Genomic DNA, 19,230 nt, shown 5'->3' on the forward strand with positions numbered 1-19,230 from the left:
GCTTTAGAATGCATTTATTGAGAATGTGTAATTGCTCTAGGCATGCTAAACAATACTTTTAAAACATGAATTGTGGTGTTCTGTTCAGAGTGGATGAATCTTTTATCTTACCAGCTCTGCATTTCTTTGGTTTAACACTGCCTGAACGCAAAGATAAAGACAAAGTTTGTCATTTTAAAATCACAATGTTCGAAGTAGCTCTTGTATCAGCACCATTAGCAGCACCACGGTTGCTCGGGTAACCAGAAAAAAGCTGTTATAGCCAGAAAATGGCCCCAGCACCTATCAGACAACCTGTTTTTAGACTTAATATGTATCGTTGTGCAGCAATTTGTCCCCTTGCTACAGTCCAACATGCTCACATCTGAAAGGCAAAAGAGCTAGCTTTTAGCGTGGCTAATGCTAATGCTGCTCCAGCAGTGCTAGCCATAATTAGCAGCACGCTACAGGCCGATAATTCTCACCTCTGAACGGTGAAAAAACTTGCCCTTAGCGCGTTTAGTGGCTAAACTGAAACTCCTGTATAACGCTGTACTTCAGCGGAGTGGCTTTACTGCTCTTTAATACCTGATTGGTAGAATTCAAACACAAGGTGCACGGGATTAAAAGGCACACTGACTATATGTGAGAAAAGTGCACATTTTAGTGCAAAAATACGGTAAGTATTTGTATTTTGCTACTTGACATCTCAGAGTATTTACACACACTTACTGCTAGATCCTTTAGTTTCATGCGGTCTCATCATTTGTAACCCCACTCACTGTTGTGTGCGCTACTCAGCCTGGTTCAGCTCTCAAAGAAGCTTTGAGAAACCATTCTGATACAGTGAAGCATGCTCAGAGACCACCAGGTTTGGCTTGGCAGTGTGTTGTGCTTTTTATTTCATTCACCCAAAGATTCTGAGTTCCACAGACTCCAAAAGCAGCAGCAGCAGTACGGAAGAGGAAAGAGAAGAGGAAAGAGTGTGATGAGCCTTCACAGACACACACCAACAGACACGTCTTGCATCCTACAGGCAGCGAAGCGTCGCGAAACACATTTGAGACGGTAGCGAGCCATACGCGAGAGATCTGCTCTTGTTCGTCTCACTGTGACCCTCGTGGCCAGGCGTGCTCGGTTCATCCAGCTGTGCATCCAGTGAAGATGCTCATCACTTGAATCTGGGAAAAGCTTCAGAATCTCATCTTTAGAGTCCATCATCAATCAAATTCAAGAATATACAGCTCTCTCTCAATTGACTGTACACATGGCATTATATACAGACATTTCCTATTCACATGAGAGCAGCTGCGCAGACGTGCACAGGTCCATATGCAGCATTGTGCATACTTAAATGCCTGTGTTTGCACAGCTTAATAAAGAAAAGGAAAAAAAAAAAACAGCCCAGGTAAATCCATTTATCAAGTTCATCAAGAGTTCAAGACCAATAAACAGGATATTTCTATTAATATTAATAATAAATTATGCTAACTGTGATGCCTCGTTACCAGATTCGTAACTCCGGACCTCGATCCTAAACTGACTCCACATGGCTAAAGGAACTTGTTAAAGGAGTGGCACCATCCTGAAGCTACACCCCCACTATTCTAAGCTCTTTATCCTGTTCCATGTATAAATGCTTTCATAAGTGAAGATTTCTTCAGGACAGCAGATCAGCAGACAGTTCTAGTTGGAACTGGCAGTAATGGGTTTCTCCAGCTCCAGGTCAGCAGGGGGCAGCGCGGGGGGCACGGCGGAGGGCCGCAGGTGGCCGTAACAGGCCTGGCACGTGCGGTTATGTTCGTACAGCTGCTGACTGGCCACCACGGCCTTCTGGTCGCAGCAGCTCGCGCAGAACATGTTCCCACAGTTCCTACAGAGGGGAAAAGGGAAGAGGTGCTTAGATTAATTCAGTACAATGAAGTGAAACTATTTAAATTTGAAACATTTATTTACTTAATCAAGTTTCCTTTCAGCCTTTCATCTTATCCACACAAGACTTGTGTTTGGATTATGTAGTTTGATGCTTCTTTTTTTTTTCCCCCCCACACTGGAGATACGAGGTTAATGTAGCTAACAAATAATGGAAGCTAATAGCCCCACGATTCAAGCTAATGGCATCAAGCACAATGCATGCCTAAAGCATATGCACCACTGGTCAAAAGTTTTAGAACACCCTTGTTTTTTTTCCCTGTTTATTTTTGACACGTAAGCTCTTAAGGTCCAATGAATAACCTGAAATTGTACAAAATCCAGTGAACTCAAAAAAAAATTATATATATATATATATATACTGTTAAAAAATAAAACAAATAAAAAATAAAACAGCGAAAAAAAAGTTAGATGTCATTTTTAGGAGACAAGTCGTTGATTAACACCTTATAGCTGGTCTGTAGAAATAAAACTAAATGTTTTTGAAATAGATGAAAAATGTAAAATTTACAAAGTCTTTGTGGTAAAGCAGTGCTGGAACAGATGGAGTTACAGCTGTTACTCTCTACTGCAGCATTTACACACTTACACACATCATATTCACACTTATCATAATAACTAGAAAAAGACAGTAACACAGAACTCTGTAACTATTAAAAGTAGAAGTCTTTTCGTTAGATAAATTAAGAGATGAAGCCAGAGTGCAGAAAGTACTGTTTCCTACACCTTCAAAAGACTCTTAGAAACGGGAGAAAACTGTTACAGGAAGAGTCACGTCTGGCTGACCCACATGGCAACAGCTTTAGCCTTTAGCTCAGCTTAACATGATTGAGTCTCAGTTTCAGCAGAGAAGAGAGGAATTAGAGGTCTGACAGGTGAAGTGCAGTAATAAAGTCATTGCTAACATGAGACAATAAAAAAAGCAGAAGGGCTGTTCTAAAACTTTGACCAGTTGAGTATATGAACCGCTATTTACTGCGAATGAAACTGGTAAATCTGTGTGTACACAGCTGACCTACAGAGACTTAATCAGATCAAAGATGGAATGGAAAGGAACAGAGTGACAGACGAATGGACGAATACAGCAGATGAGTGAAATAATAGAGGGGAGAGGGGAGTCTCACCAGGCTTCCTCTACAGGTTCACTGGCACTGTTGTGAAAAAGGGAGGAGACAGAGGACAGGATGAAAAGTCAGAGAGAAAGAGAGATCTCTGAGAGGACAGCAGAAGCTCTGAACTAAATGAGAACACCACATCTTAGATCTTAAGACCTTCATCCTGGAGTCAAAACTGCCCTAATGAACTGTGGAGCATCATCTGAACTGAAGGCCCAGTTTACAGTGGCCAAGGCTGGAGACTGAGTAAGAGTGCTGTGCTTTAGACCAAGTTAAAGAGTACACATACAAAACAGACAACGAGAAACAGGCATGTGCATTTTTACCTGCAGTGATGTTTTCTGGCAGCCAGCCAAAACTTGCTCTCACAGCCATAACAGAGGGGTGATTGGTGACCTGGATACCACCTTGATACCTAATGATTACAAAAGTGTTAAATTAGGAACCAAGCATAGTTTCACTGACAAAAAAATAAAATAAAATATACACCCTCTATATTGCTGCAAATCTCTGTATGCAGTTCTGTCTCTGGCAGATATGTGACTAATTGTGGTTTAATTAGACACTTTGGCCCAGTCCCATTTCTCTTTTGTACCCTTACTCTTTAGAACAGAGTTAGAAAAAGGGGAAAGAGTGAAATCCTCCCCCTAAGAATTGGGACAACCCTTCATTATTTTCTAGCCTCCATTCACCTGCTTGTCATGCTGCTCATCCTGTTCCCAGCTGTTCTCAGAGAAGAGGTCTGTGCTGCAGCGAGACAGACACACACCCTCAACGTTATTCTCTCGGTCGGGTACAGGCGTCTGCAGAAAGAGAAAAAGAGAAAAAAAACTAGGTCAAGTACTTCTACGGCCATATTTATGCTGGACTCAACGCACAGTGGAACAGTGCACCACCACTTCAGAGTCTGCAAAAGGTCTTTAACAGTCAAACAGGAGTTTTCTATTTGGCTTTCAAGCAGCCCTAAAAAAGGTGAACACTAGCACATGCCTCCTCCGATACATGTGAAGTCAGCCACTGCCTCTTGTCCAACTGCTGCTTATTCAACATTGCTCAGCAACTCGGTTTCAATACATCTCATAGACTCACAGCTCACAGACGCCTTGTGCTGATCCACATCACCCTAGGAGTGATGAGGGGAGAGAGCGCCATCTACCCACCCAGAGAGAGCAAGGTCAATTGTCAAGTGTGCTCTCTCAGAGCTCTGGCAGCTGATGGCAAGCTGCATGACCGGGATTCAAACCAGCAATCTCCCTATTACAGTGGAAGCACTTTAGACCGGCGTACCACTCAGAGCCTAGCCTTTTCCCTGGTTTTGCAGCAATATAAAGAAAGCTGTAGCATTTAAAACCTTTAACAATAGTAAAGTGACAAAGAGGATCATTGGAAGTTTATGTTGAATGCTTCTATGAATCTAGAATCTAGATTATTGGCTGGTTGCCAAGTAAGAATCAGATTATTGTCTGACTAAACCCAGTTTAGTTTTCTCCCATTATCTGATTACCCATGTGCATGTGAACCTGTTGATCAGATTACTTAAAAAAAAATCTAATTTCTGCAGTCCTCTAATCTCACAGTGATCGTGCACAAGTCTACCCATTTTATTCACTTTATTGGTGAATAAATATTATTTTATTTTTTTTACTTTACTATGTTTTTACCAATTTCTCAAAACCACAATTATTCAACCCACACAAAGCCACAAAATGTTATAATTAATTATAGAAATTGTAATAAAAATAATGTTTGCACATTCTCTCCTATTTTTTCTCCACCTTTTATTATGTTCTGTTGATATAAAAGAAGGAATGAGTGTGCGTGTCGTGTTCCTCACCAGCTCTCCGTTGACATGCAGCCGGCTCCACAGCTCCTGCACCTGCCGCTTCAGCGTCTCCACCTGCAGCTGGTGTCCCGCCTCCATCTGCCTGAGCCTGGCTTGCACGGCATCGCAGTGCACACTCAGTCCGTCCTGGTCCAGGACTCCTCGCTGCTGGGGGGACGTCAGAGACCCCCCGCTGGCCGTGGACGTCTGGCGGCTGAGCGAACCGCGGCGAGCATGTCCGTTGAACACAGAGCCGTTGTGATTGGTCAGCAGGGAGAGAGGGGGCAAGGCACACTGGGAAGGCGAGCGGGCAGTTTTGTGCAGTGGTGGGGGCAGGCACTCCTCGGTTAAGGTCTCTGTGGAGCTCTCCAGTGGAGAGTTGTTCTGTGAGAGGGCGTGAAGCCGGGGGTTTTTAACAGGACTAACAGGTTCTTTAGGACACAGTTCCTCCACCACAGTGATGTGGCCGTTAGTGAGGTGGCTAAGCTGGGAGGGGGGACAAACTACAGGGGTGAAAGATTCCTCTGTGGAAAGTTCCAGAGCTTCCTCGATTTGCTCCTCGCACAGAACGTCGTCCAGGTCCTTGCCGTTCAGTTCAGGCACGTCCTCGAGAAGTTCTGAGAGTGGAGGCATGGAGTAGGTCACCTCATCGGTGCAGTCTTCCTCACCCTCACTCCCGTTTAAGAAAACGCTCTCGTTTGCTATATTAGCAATAGACTCACTATGCTCCAACCCCTCCTCCCATAGCCTCTCATCCAGTCTGTTCACCATCTCATTCAGATCTGAAATTTCATTGGCTGTAACGCCACCTCGTTCCTGAGGGTTCCCCTCTGCTTCTGTCGCTACGGTGATCTCCACTGACCGGAGGTGTTCCTGCCACTTGTCGTTGAGGTTGGGGTCGCTGCATCGGCGGCTCGAAGCCGTAGTATTCATTTCCTCGCAAGTTGAGAGCAAGTTGTCATAGGAGCGAGTCTTTGGCAATCTGGAGAGAATAGAGTATAAAATAGAGTTGTTATCCACATTTTTTTTTGCAGTGAAGGACTGTTACAAAGCACTTTATTAGAAAATACTGTATACATTATACCCATAGTGTTAGGTAGGGCTGGGAATTAAATTTATTTAATTAGTCGAATTACTGTTTTAATGTAGTATTTCAAAATGAGATGATCAGGATTGTACATTTTTACATATGAAAGCTGCCAGAGAAAATATCAGTATATACAGCTCTGGAAAAAAAAAATAGAGAAACTGATTCAGAAACTGAAGTGGTCTCTCTGAGTTTGTCATTTATATGTACATGTTTGAGTAAAATGAACATTGTTGTTTTATTCTGTAAACTATAGACAACATTTTTCCCAAATTTCAAATAAAAATATTGTAATTTAGAGCATTTATTTGCATAAAATGAGAAATGGCTGAAAAAACAAAAACGATGCAGAGCTTTCAGACCTCAAATAATGCAAAGAAAACAAGTTCATATTCATAAAGTTTTAAGAGTTCAGAAATCAATATTTGGTGAAATAACCCTGGTTTTTAAATCACAGTTTTCATGCATCTTGGCATGTTCTCCTCCACCAGTCTTACACACTGCTTTTGGAAAACTTTATGCCTTTACTCCTGGTGCAAAAATTCAAGCAGTTCAGCTTGGTTTGATGGCTTGTGTTCATCTTTACATCATCTTACTCTTGATTATATTCCAAAGGTTTTCAGTTTGATAAACTTTTTACAGAGCTGTAGACACCATAAGTGGAAATATTTGTGGTTTCTTTGTAGCAAAGGTATTCACCTGCCCGGAGGCGTGTCCTCAGGTGAGACTAAAGGAGAACCATAAGAAGCACCTGACTCCTCACAAGGGGTGGAGGGGGCGGAGTTAGGCAGGTACACAGCACTCCACAACATAAGGTTTCTTACGTGGCACACCGGGTGAAGCACCTATCAGAAGAGGAAATAAAGATGTGCATTAACTTCCCTTTCACTTTACTTTGTGATGTGTGCATGTGTTAGAGCAAAACAGACAATACAAAAAGGTAATAAAAAGTGGTTTTATTTAATGCTTTTTTTTTTTCGTATTTTGAATTATAGTTAATATATGCCTACATTAAAAGGATACTACACCTAAAATGTTTGGCTAACAACTAGGTGCCAAAACAAGATCTTAGTGATCCCAATTTGCACATACTGGCAAATGACTTCAATGACTTTCTAAATGATTTTTACACCATATACAGGAGCTGAGTGAGTCTGAAGGCTGTAGAACAGAAGACATGCAGTACCGTCTCAGAGTGTGGTGAGTACAGGATGTTGTGGAAGGCTCTGTTGGCCGGCTGCAGGAGGGACCAGACGGAGCAGGTGTTCTCCAGCACACCCCGCTCCTCTCGCTCCTTCCCACTGTTACACAGGAACGTTCCAAACAGACACGAGTAGGTGTGCTGCACCAGCTTCACCTGCACACACACAAACACAGGAACACAGTGTCTCATCAGATATCAGGACGCAGTTTACTCAGTGCTAACTGACGCAGTCTGAACAGGCTTTCTTTACTTGCTGGCTGCAAGAGCATCATAACTTCAATACAGAAACTGAGGAAGCACACTTTAGACATGTATCGTGTAATGGCTGACTGATTAATCTGGGGATGAATTGGAAAATGGGTCAGATTTTAGGCAAACTAGTACTTTCAGCTCATGACAAAAACAGAACTGAAACACTTTAACACTTTAAAAGTGTAAAAGAAAATGTGCAAAAAGTAGAAAGTAATTACAAATTAATTAAATCTGAATCTATCTACAAAAGTTAGAGAATGTGATGTTGATAAAGAGTCTTTTGGTAAGAATTTTAACATCACTTCATGGGCTGTTCCCTTTCAAATTGTATTAATGGATTGGACACACCCCTCCCACCCAATCACATTTAACATAAAATATTATGCCCTGTTGTATTTCCTTGTTAAAATGTAAAGTTTTATATGAAATAAAAAAAAAGATATATTTTATTTGTATGATTGTTTATATGTGCTGAGATATTGCAATTCACTTTTCTCTTGGAAATACCTTTATTTGTAAGTGTGTACTTTTTCCAGGAAAAGTCTAAATGTAGCTTCCATTTTCTTCAGAAAGTTTAAACATTCAACACTTTCTACTGTTAAACAGATTATTAAGCGTGTAAACAAAGTCATTCTCAGCGATTTAGTGTAGAATTATAGAGATAAAAACTTATTCATCAATATAAGTCACATGTATTTGTCTGTAATGTGAATGTATCTGATCTAGGACTGGATCAGACTGGTCGTCCCAATCTAAAAGAAACATCAGCTGTCCTGTCAGTGGTGTCTCCTAGTTGAGCTTTATTCTGCAGTACACATTAGAAACAGTAGGAGGCAGCTGTTACCAGAAAGGCCTCGTTGAACTCAAAGGAGCAGGGGAACTGTCTCTGGAGCTGATGAACACAGTCCAGCCACTGCAGGAACACAGGACAGCGCTCGTTCACGTCCTCAGCGTTCTCCCCGTGTCCACAGCGGTCTGCAAACTTGTGACCAAAATCCAACCACTCCATCTCCACCAGCACCTGGAAACCCTGCAGAGATAAATAAACAATAACAGTGGTTAACAAATTACCAACTCAACCAATCAAAGCAGCACAGAAAATCAATACAATACACTAAACATACGATACAGAACCTCCAGTGAGCAACGGACACAAAAACTCCCTCAGAGCTGGAGGAGGAAGAAACACTGAGAGGAACCAAAACTCACATGAACCTTATATTATGACAATACAAGGTTAATGTGATAAGTACATATCACAAACCTTATATCATCATATGTAGTATTATTACATGTATCTTATATCACATATACTATCACGTGAACCTTATATTATGACATGTGATATCACTTAACCTATCACATGAATCTTATATTGACATGTATTTATCACATGTACCTTATATTATGACATGTACTTTCCAGACTAATATGTAAGGGGGGACCATCCTTCTCATCCACATCCATACAGGTCTAATATATTAAGGTAAATAGCTACACCAGCAGTTCCAAGTTACGGTTTATATAAGCTTGGATGTAATCGTTAGTGGAGAGTAAACAACTAGTCAGAGGCAGGTGGCAAAAACTTACACCATCAAGTTTAAATATATCTATATACTATATTATATTTAGATAATTACTCATTGTTACTTCATCTCACACAAAAAAAAAATCTTCAGGGATAATAGACCACAACTGCATGTTGCAGCATTGGACAAGAAGTAACACGAGCACATAATGAATGAAAAATATGACAGGAATTCTTTTACTCGCACATCAGCTCTTTATTGTCTATGAAAATTGCATGGGTTACACAGATATACATTCTGCATCTATCTTCAGGGCTATAATCAAGATTCAGCATGGAACGATTACTGGGATATAGTCACTGCCTCACATTCAAAGTTGCTGAACACAATTTTACTTCAGAAACAAAATATAGGCCCACCTCCCTGACCAAATACTTGCTAAAGGTATTCAGAAAGGTCACTTCTCATTTCGTTTCTCAAATAAAAGTGACTCACCCTTTACATACCAAAAATAAATAAATCATATCATTAATAACTAATTGCAAGTCCTTTTAAACTGTGCACGTCTGTGCATGTCTGCTCACCTCCATGGTCCTGTAGTAAGGGTCCAGCTGCAGTTTGGCCAGAGCCACTATCTGTGGGGTTCGGTCCCAGCCGTCAGAGCAGTGCACCAGCACAGGCCTCCTGTCCCGATCCACAGCGTTCACCACCAGCAGAGACGCTTTCAGCAGCAGAGACAGATGCTGCAGCCACTTAGTGCCCTCTAGAGCAGACAGCCAGCTGAGAGAGACGAGCAGAAGATGGAATAGTGAGATTAAAGTGCACTCCTCACAGCCAAACAGCTTTATAAACAGCAACATCAACAGTTTGCAGTCTTGTGAGGGGGTGTGGCTGTGAGTCTACACTGGCACAGCAAGTTATGAAACCTAACAGCTGGCCAATCATGTTAAATGACATTTAAGCATTTAAGCATTCATTACTGTATTCGCCCCCATTTTATTTTGTTTTTGCTTCTTTTTGTCATACTTAATTTTTTTTAGATTCTCAAACAAAATCTTTAATATCAGACACAGGTTTGAACAGGTTTGTCAGAATAGATTTTTCCCCCTTAATAAAATAAATTATTAAAAACTGCTTTCTATTGTGGATCTGTATTTGTATTAATATGCTGGCTCTGCTCTGTGGATTTCCTTGCATCTTATTCATTATTCTTTTTTTTTTGTGGACTAATGGCACTGTGTGGGTTGAAGTGGGTGTTGGTCACATGTAACATTGTTATGATTGTTGAAAAAGGAAAACAATAAATATATTGATTTTAAAAAATGCTTTCTATATTTAATCATATTATCTTTGGCTGATATTAAAATGTGTTTGTTAAAAATGTAAGTATGATTTAAAAAAAAAAAAAACTTTCACAGCATTGAATATTGTACACAATAAACAACAAAAAAACTGACGTATGTTTAACACAGATTCATAGAGGATACATTTAGTTTATGGAGAATAAATTTTTTTTCCCAATTGCATTAAAAATAAAAATATAATATATACACAGCACTGTGTGAATCTGTTTTAAAGTTTTTTTAAGCAAAAAAATGATCCAGTACACACAATTATAGCCTTACAAAAGAAAAAAAATTGAACTGATTTTTTGTCTGAATTTATCTATTTAACTATATACTTATCGATATACTAACATGAAACTCCATTATTATGCTATTATATCAATATGTTACTGGCATATAATATTGTTTATCACAATTATTCCTGGAACATAATATATTGTCTAAATAAAACAGTTTATGTAGGTAGCAGGCCTGCACTGGTATGTACACAGTGTGTAGAGTATGTAATGATATACTCACTTGGCAGGATCAGGCACTTGGGCACAAAGCGCCCGTAGGCACTGGAAGCTCCTCCTTATGGAATGGATGTTGGCCATGCCCATAAACATCACCTCACAGTTTGGGTAGTACTCTATAAAAAAACGGAACACTTCACCATTAAACAGGAGCCTCCCTTAAATATAATTATATATGAACAGGTTTATAAAAGCATCATATTTACCTGGGCATTCACAGCCACCTCCTTTAGCCCGGTTAGCCACAGCAGCTGCATAAGACCTGGCGTCCAGGATCAGTAACTTCTGAGAAGGCGTCATGGGTGGTTCAGCTTCCTCATTGCCATTGGTTATGACAGGATCTGTACAATACAAACAATAGAAAGTTAGAAACAGAAAGCTAAAGCCCTTCAGGTATATAGAGTTCAGCATCAGCCAGTGGAAGCAGCTCCTATGCTCACCTGAATTGTTGTGAGTACCGTTGGTGTGGTGGTGGCCGTTGCTCAGTGTTTTGATGGCTGCCGGGTCCATGGTGCAGGCCTTAGCTATAGACTGTACCAAGTGTTCATCGTCTGCGTTGCGCCATCCCCACCAGCTCACCTCGGGCTGCCCACATCGACCAATCACAGCGCCTGTGCTCTGATGTCTGTAAAACCCAAATCACAGCTGTGAGGTTATTTGCAACAACACACTCTCCTCTTCTCCTGTTCCTCTCCTGTTCAGTTCATCTTAATTGAGGACTGATGGATTGTCTTTTAAATGAGTTAGTAGTACCATATTTTTGGACTATAAGGCACACTTTAAATCTTTTAATTACCCAAAAATCATCAGTGCACCTTATGTATGAATTTTACCAGTCAGGTATTAGGGAGCAGTAAAGCCACTCTGCAGAAGTAGAGCGTTATAAGAGTGAGTTTTCAGTGAAGTTTCTCCAGCACTAAGGCTGGGAGCAGCAGCATTAGCATTAGCCGCTAACCACAGCGCTAGCTCTTTCTCCCTTCAGAGGGGAGAGTATACCGGACTGTAGTCTGTGTGTTTACCATCTTAAAACAAGCTACATGGGATGAAATGCTAGCTAAAAGAGCCCTGGGTTACCGGAACTACCGGTGCTATCGGGCTATCTTTTTTATTGTCTTTTCATTGTTGTTTTGTTACATAATTTTCCAAGATTTTCCACAATTCAGGGCTTGTCTGCAAGGGTTTTACTATAGTATAAAGATTCCATAAAATTCCATAAAATTTTAATGTTAAAATGTTAAACCTTGTTTATGTCTTTTAAATCAATCGTTTTGAATAAGGATTAAGGTTCGTGGTTGGTTCTGCTCAACTGCATGAAAAACTATCCTCTTCAATCGCTGCTCATTTTTAAATACCCATAACAACTGTCTAATGTTTTTGTGTTTCTGAAAAACTTGAAAAAATTAAAGAAGAATAAAGAATATGATGAATTGTTCAAACTAGCAAAATATAAATAATATATATATATATATATAATAATAATATATAATATAAATAATCTAATTTATCTTAACACTTTAACTTGTTTAAAAGTTTTATTATAAAAAAAGTAATTAAAGTTTTGCAGAGCATTACTTCCTCCCAAACAGGGGCTTCAGATCTGCCTAACAAGCAGTCCAGTGCTGAGATCAGTCAACAAGTGACACCAATTTAAAACAGCTGTATGGTTGTGCCAAAAAGTGTTTTGGCATTTATTTTATTTTATTACACTGTGTCACTGATTGTATATGTACGAACATGACATTAATATCATTGTGTCCCATTACTTTGGTGTATCTTATGTCACAATTTATACAGGTGTGTATGTTCCCAAACTCTCCTCTGAGGTAAGCCTTTATGATCAGTTTACATACTGCTATTCCAAGACCTCAGTTTCTGCCCAACCAGGAGCTTCATCTGGGAAACTGCAGCTGGACGCCCTTTAAACGATGCCCCTGCTGGAATCACTTAAAATACAAACAGGCACACACACAGATAGACACACCTGTAAACAACAGCTGGAATCCTTTTCCAGGATCTGAATGAAGCCACATTTTCTAATTCTTTGTCCGTGACCCAGCTAGGCACCAGAAGCTGCTCAGGATAAGTGGCACAGAGTCTGAAGAGAGAAAGAAAGACAGAAAATCTCATTTTATACTTTAACTCAGCAGTGTATTTATACCATGCCACCCTAAATGTAGTCTAATTAAGATCTTTGGTAAAGGCAGTGGTTCTATATAGAATCATGAAACTCATAGAAAGATCTGGATGTGGGTTTTCTCTTACTGAATTGTAAGTATTGTTGGCCAATAGGGCTGTGTATTGTTTAAACATTTTCGATACCCAACTGATACTTTTTTCAGTACCTTTTCTGAATTCTAACCAAAAAATACAAAATGCAATAACTATTCTCACAAAACGTATTTATTATTTAACAGCCATGAGTAATCTCATTCTCATACTGTAATCATGAGAGACTACCATACTTTTGGATCTTGTTGGAACAAAAACAATGAGTGTGTATATTTATGGCGTTTTATTAAGAGCTAAAATAACAGCATTGCTGTAACTGATTAAACTACAGATATTTTCTTTAAGCGTATTGCTGGATGCATTTAAAAAGAGTTCTTTTTAGGAAATATAAACATTAGATTGGCAAAATAAAATAATATTATATATTAGTGGGGTCAATCACTTAATTAAATTCTTTATTACTGTGAGGGGACTGTAATAATAGTGTAATGTGGTTTAGGTCTAGCAGACTATATACTTTTTACTGTATTATAGTATCTCAGGGTAGAGTGAGCAGGGAGGGAGCGAGAAAAAGAGAGAGAGAAAGAGAAGAAAAGAAAAAGAGAGAGAGAGAAACAAGAAAATGAGAGAGAAAAAGAGAGAGAGAGAGAAAAAGAAAGAGAGAGCGAGAGAGAGAAAAGTGAGAGAGAGAAAGAGAAAAGAGAGAGCACAAGAGAGAAAAAAAGAGCGCGAGAGAGAGAGAGAAAAAGAGAGAGAAAAGAAGAGAAAAAAAAGAGAGAGAAAAGAAAAGGAGAGAGAGAAAAGAGAGAGAGAGAAAAAAAAAGAGAGAGAGAAAGGAGAAAAAGAGAAAAAGAGTGAGAGAGAGAAAAGGGAAAAAGAGAGAGAGAAAAAGAGAGAGGAAAGAGAGCAGAGAGAGAGAGAAAAAAGAGAGAGAAAAGAGAAACAGAAAGAGAGAGAGAGAGAGAGAGAGAGAAAGAAAGAGAAAAATCACCTGAAGTTGTTGTTGATGTCGGAGATTCTCCAGGCACTGTGGTTGCTGAAGCCCATCCTCTGCACTTCGCCCTTAAACCGGCCCCTCACATGTTCACCTAGAAGACATCCCAGAAATGAGTGGGTTACATCAGTTTAGACGCATAACGAACCACAGTAACACAGCAGAGCCCACAGCATTGCCTAATGTACCGCCTACGGCCAACTTTTCAGATTAGCGCATTAATTCCACTTTTGGATTGAAGAAAAAAAATATGGTTTTCAATAGAAAGTGGCGCTATTTACAGTTATTTCCTAGCAGGATTTGGTTTATTCTACATCTACAAAGCCTCCTCGTGAACAAAGGGCAGGAAAATCAGTCTATTAAAAGTGTGATTGTGTAATTATGTAACTGTGGGTGAGCTAAAGGGTTGTGCAAGTGTGTGTGTTTGTGTACCAGCGTGGCAGATTTCCTCATGCAGGTCTCTCTCCGCTGGCAGGGTGGCACTGCAGGAGTGGAAGGCGAAGGCGAAAAGCTCGTCCAGACGCGCCGGAGGGCGCACCACCGAGTTCAGCCGCCTCAGCCAATCCTGGGCCTGCTCTGAAGACCTGAAGTGACACCTGACGGCAAGAGGAACAGGTCTGAGATCAGCCAACAAGTCACACCAATGACGTTACGCAACATTTAAGACCCCAAAAAAGTGCAAGGTATTTATTGTATTATTAATTATTTATCACTATTATTAAGTATTTTATTAATGATTGTTTATTAGTGTAGATAAGAGTGAACCGTGTTTATGCTTATACCTGATGACCTTGCAGTCTTTACAGGTGAGGTGCAGCTGAACCAAGTCCCGGCACTCCACACTCTCGATCAGCTGCAGAGGAACCTTCCGAACAAAAGAGTTTAAAAGAGTGTGAAAGAGTTTGAAACACGTTTTAATCCAGCAGTCTCATACTCAAACACATAACCTGAAATATTACAGGTTCTTTTCACTGCAGGCGTTTACTGCACTGTATTTATCTCTGTGTAAAACAGCTCTCCTCCCTCTCTGAGCCTCCTTCTATCAGCTACTATTCAAATGTCCAAACAAATGCACTCCTACAGGTCTTCCCACACCTCCACTTGCTCGTCACTCTGCCACCCGTGAGAAGACGCCACACAAGCACACCTGTGGGTGTGTTCAGAAAAGAAAAAACTCTGTGAAAGACACTTACGTTTATGACATTGTCTTTGAGCTTGATGTGAAGGCGGTAGCTGGACAAGGCGATGACGGCTCCCTCCACCCTGCCAACGTGCTCCACACACTCGCCCTGCAACACAGGGAAGGGTACCTACACACACACAAACACACAGACACACAAACAGGCAAGTTTTAACACATTTTAAAGTTTATTGCTAATTTATTTTTATTATTTATAATAAAAAGCAAATTTCCAATTTTTGTAAGGTTAGAGATTTAAGAGTTTACATTGTACATAAACCCGTCAACAACTAACACACCTATATAATCATTTATACAGACTTATACCAACAAATTACACTTGCTGGAGTTAAAAATGACATAAAATGTATAGGTGAATATAAAAGGCATTTATTACAGCATTCAGAAAGCTATAAACACATACACTACACACACAGAGAGACATAACACACATACACAGAAAAAAAAAAACACTAAACACACAAAAACACACACACACACACACCAAAAACACACACACACACAAACATACACCAAAAACACACAAACACACACAAATCACATACACACACAAACACACACACACAAAACCAAACACAAAAACACACACACAAAACACCGAAAGAACAGCCCCCCCCCCAAAAAAAAACACACACAAAGCGCACACAAACAGACAAATAACACACAAAACACACACACACATACAAAACACCCACAAACGCACACACACATATACACAAAACACACACACACACATACACAAAACACACGCCAAATATCATGGAACATCCAAACAGCGTTCAATGTCTATATCCTCTCAAATCTAAAGAATGCTTAACTGCTATCTAATGATGTCAGTGTGTAGGAAGCTTTCATCTGTTAAATGGACTGACAGACAGATCCAATAAGTGGACTGTGATGTTAATGAACGTTTGGGCACCATTAAAGTAGTAAAACTAGTAGCTGATGTGGTTTGTGAAAACATTTGAACTATTGCAAAGTCTCTAATTTTTCATTGACAAAGTCTAATTGTAATTTGAAAAAATCTGCTTAAATAAAAGTACAAAGAATTATACATTTTAACTATTTAAACCTTGTGCTAACACTCAGCAGCTCTGACCTCTTCTAAACAACTGCATAAAGACCTGAAAACAAAGACCCACAATGCCCACAAGGCAGAGGAAATCAACACCCCATATGGCTGCCAAGAACCTGCAAAAAGGGTTAGCAACATCAAAACGCGGTGGTGCACTGTTCCTCTGTGCAGAATTGCTTGCACAAGCAAAATCTTCATGAAAAAGAGTCATGAGAACAAGACTCACCTGTAACCTCATCACAAAACAAAGTGTTTGAGGTATGCTACAAAACATCTAAAGAAACCAGAGGAGTTTTAAAAACCAGTGTTACAGACAGATACTTTCAAAATGAAACCCAAACTAGCCACAATCAGCAAAGGCACTGAGTTTTCTGAGAAAATAAACCCAGCTAACTGTGAGACATGGGGGTGGGAGTATCACACTTTGGGGTTGTGTTGCTGCCAGTGGCACTGGCCATATTGCATGGGTGGGAAAAAGAATATCAATTAAAAAAATAATCAAGGTTATGATCGTTAACGAAACGAACGAAATAATGAAAACTAAAAGTGAAAAAAAAAAACATTTTTGGTAACCGAAACGAATTAAAACGGTAATTAAAAGAAAAAAAATGGCAACTAACTGGAACTCTATTAAATGCTTATAAAACTAACTGAAATTAAAGGTAGAATATGTATTATATATATATATATATATATATATATATATATATATATATATATATATATATATATATATATATATTTTTTTTTTTTTTTTTTTTTTTTTTTTTTTTGGTTTATTTTGTTTTTATTAACCAATATCTTTTTGCATCCTGCACCTCAGAAATAACCTAAAGTTGAAAAAAAACTAATACTAAAACTAATGAAAACTAAACTAAAACTTAGCATTAATCAAAAAATAAAAACTAATTAAAACTAGCAAACCTGCTCTAAAAACGAATTAAAACTAACTGAATTAGAGAAGGAAAGGTCAAAACAAAATAAGATTTAACTATAATGAAAAATTAAAAACAATTATAACTTTGATACCAACAAATCCTGAATGCAATTGTCAAATCAAATGTTAAAAGGCTGAAAGGCTGTTCCAAGCACACCTTAAAATCCACCTTGGATTACTTGAACTCATACAAACTGATGCTTCTGGAATGGCCTCACAGTCCTAGTGACTTAAATACAGAAAATATTGTGGACAAACCTTAAAATCAGCTTTCCTTATGATTTTTTATTGGACGAAGCAGCAGTTTTTCTGGCCACATAACATTTCTTTGCAACTGATTTTGCTGTTGACCCAAACAACTGTGGTGCTGCTGATGGCACTGATACAAGAGCTACTGCAAACCTGAAGCTATATAAAAAGCAAACACTGTTGTCGTCTGCTCATTTAAACAATTTTAAGCTAAAGAAACGTAGAATTAGAACTCGAGAAACCTTGAAGCTAAAAGGGAGATCCCTTGCTTAATATGTTGCCAGATTTATCCACTCTAAAAGAGTGCATGCACTGCATGCACTGCATCACAGTGCATGCTCTACAGTGCATGTTCTACAAATACTTTCAACATGCTCAGTGCAATTACACATTCCCACCACAGAGGGCTCCAAATCTATGTCCCCAATATCTATGTACTATAGCTTTAAATTATGGGTTTACACAGGATGACCCATAATTTCCCCCTCAACCCTTCAGACCCTTCAGGAACATTAACCTGCAAGAACTCAAGACTTTCAGCTGAGAGCAGAAATCATCTGCAAGATGTGAATTTGGCCAAAGAAGGTGTAACTAAGTCTAAGTCCTGACTCTGTAAGATGTCTGATCTTGACGATTTTGCACCAACTGCTGACAAAGGCATTCAATTGTGCACACACAGCTTGTATAATTTTCACAGAGGAGCACTGCCAATAGAATGTGAAGCTCAGGAGCAGTTACATGAGCCTAAGGTCACAGTGCCCAGTGCTGGCTAATGGGGTATAAAACATCTCGGCACTGAGCTCTGTAGAAGTGAAGCTCCATCCACTGTGTTTGGGTTCATTTAGAGTGCCAAAACTGATGATCCAACATCAGTACCTAACCTCACTAATGGTCTTGTGGAAGAATGTAATCAGAAACTCGCAGCAGTGTTTAAATTAAATGTCCAAAGCTCTATCCGGACATGAGTGGTTTCTAAGGGGGTCCTGGGTCATTTTCTCTTTTATGAAGGGTTCTCTGTGATTTAATTCCTGTCCGGAATGACCATGTGCGTGTTTTTCTCAGACGTCCTCCGAGAAAAAATTACAGGCTAAATTGCGTACTGTTTTTTGCTGAACTCCGTGGTTCTCAGGTAATTTTACTCATGTCCAGACTGACATCTCTGAGTTTAGTCTCCTCGTGTTTAATAAAATTGTTATTTGTCCACTGCCACGCACCATAGTGTAATTATGGGTGTGCTTTTCCACGGAGATTGACATAAACACAACAGCGAGTGGAAATGGAGGAGCTAGTGCTCCTCACTTATACAAATATATAATTGTTTTGTTTTCTTTCAGGTAAAACTAGTTCTAAACCATTTGTTTGGCGTTCAGAGACTTTGGATTGATTCGACTCACTGAGTGAATCAATGATTCAAAACAATGTATAACAAGCCCATGTGTTCATATCATGCGCTGACCTCAGGTACACACACCACAGACAAACTCTGGATTATACACGGACTCTGGATTATACTACAAAATGAGAGTTTGTAACTGAAAAATGGGAAATAACACACTAAACGAGTCACAGAAGAGACTTTGAAGGAGAGATTATTTTTGTTTTCCACCATTAATCACAGATTCTCACCGGAGAGCGAGGCTGCAGTTTTTTTTAAAGCGGTAGGATTTGTTTTTAGCTAAATATATGCTTTATTCTACCGGGTGTGTTTGTTGAATAGGCTGGAACAGTGCTGGAACTCGGACTGAGCAGAATGAAAATATGCGC

The 19,230-nt window shown here is 39.5% G+C and overlaps 1 protein-coding gene across 3 annotated transcripts in view; it reads right to left on the reverse strand.

The window, feature by feature from the left end:
- Window positions 1-851: 851 nt before the first annotated feature.
- LOC103046701 (myotubularin-related protein 3) overlaps window positions 852-19,230 on the reverse strand; it is a 30,904-nt gene continuing 12,525 nt past the window's right edge. For 2 of the 3 annotated variants that reach the window (XM_049467770.1, XM_049467806.1), the window contains exons 4-20: window positions 15,198-15,314; window positions 14,787-14,869; window positions 14,437-14,600; window positions 14,002-14,098; window positions 12,763-12,876; window positions 11,222-11,406; window positions 10,988-11,122; window positions 10,786-10,897; window positions 9,505-9,700; window positions 8,236-8,421; window positions 7,122-7,292; window positions 6,635-6,780; window positions 4,861-5,830; window positions 3,719-3,829; window positions 3,353-3,441; window positions 3,036-3,062; window positions 852-1,852 (exon numbers count right to left, since the gene is read on the reverse strand). In XM_049467770.1, the coding sequence (XP_049323727.1) occupies window positions 1,666-1,852; window positions 3,036-3,062; window positions 3,353-3,441; window positions 3,719-3,829; window positions 4,861-5,830; window positions 6,635-6,780; window positions 7,122-7,292; window positions 8,236-8,421; window positions 9,505-9,700; window positions 10,786-10,897; window positions 10,988-11,122; window positions 11,222-11,406; window positions 12,763-12,876; window positions 14,002-14,098; window positions 14,437-14,600; window positions 14,787-14,869; window positions 15,198-15,314 (3,090 nt within the window). In that variant the 3' untranslated portion in view covers window positions 852-1,665. The remainder of the gene's footprint in view (window positions 1,853-3,035; window positions 3,063-3,352; window positions 3,442-3,718; window positions 3,830-4,860; window positions 5,831-6,634; window positions 6,781-7,121; window positions 7,293-8,235; window positions 8,422-9,504; window positions 9,701-10,785; window positions 10,898-10,987; window positions 11,123-11,221; window positions 11,407-12,762; window positions 12,877-14,001; window positions 14,099-14,436; window positions 14,601-14,786; window positions 14,870-15,197; window positions 15,315-19,230) is intronic. The other variant, XM_049467859.1, reaches the window with a different exon arrangement.

Source organism: Astyanax mexicanus, chromosome 1, assembly GCF_023375975.1.
Source record: "Astyanax mexicanus isolate ESR-SI-001 chromosome 1, AstMex3_surface, whole genome shotgun sequence".
In the NCBI taxonomy this organism is placed as follows: Eukaryota; Metazoa; Chordata; class Actinopteri; order Characiformes; family Acestrorhamphidae; genus Astyanax; species Astyanax mexicanus.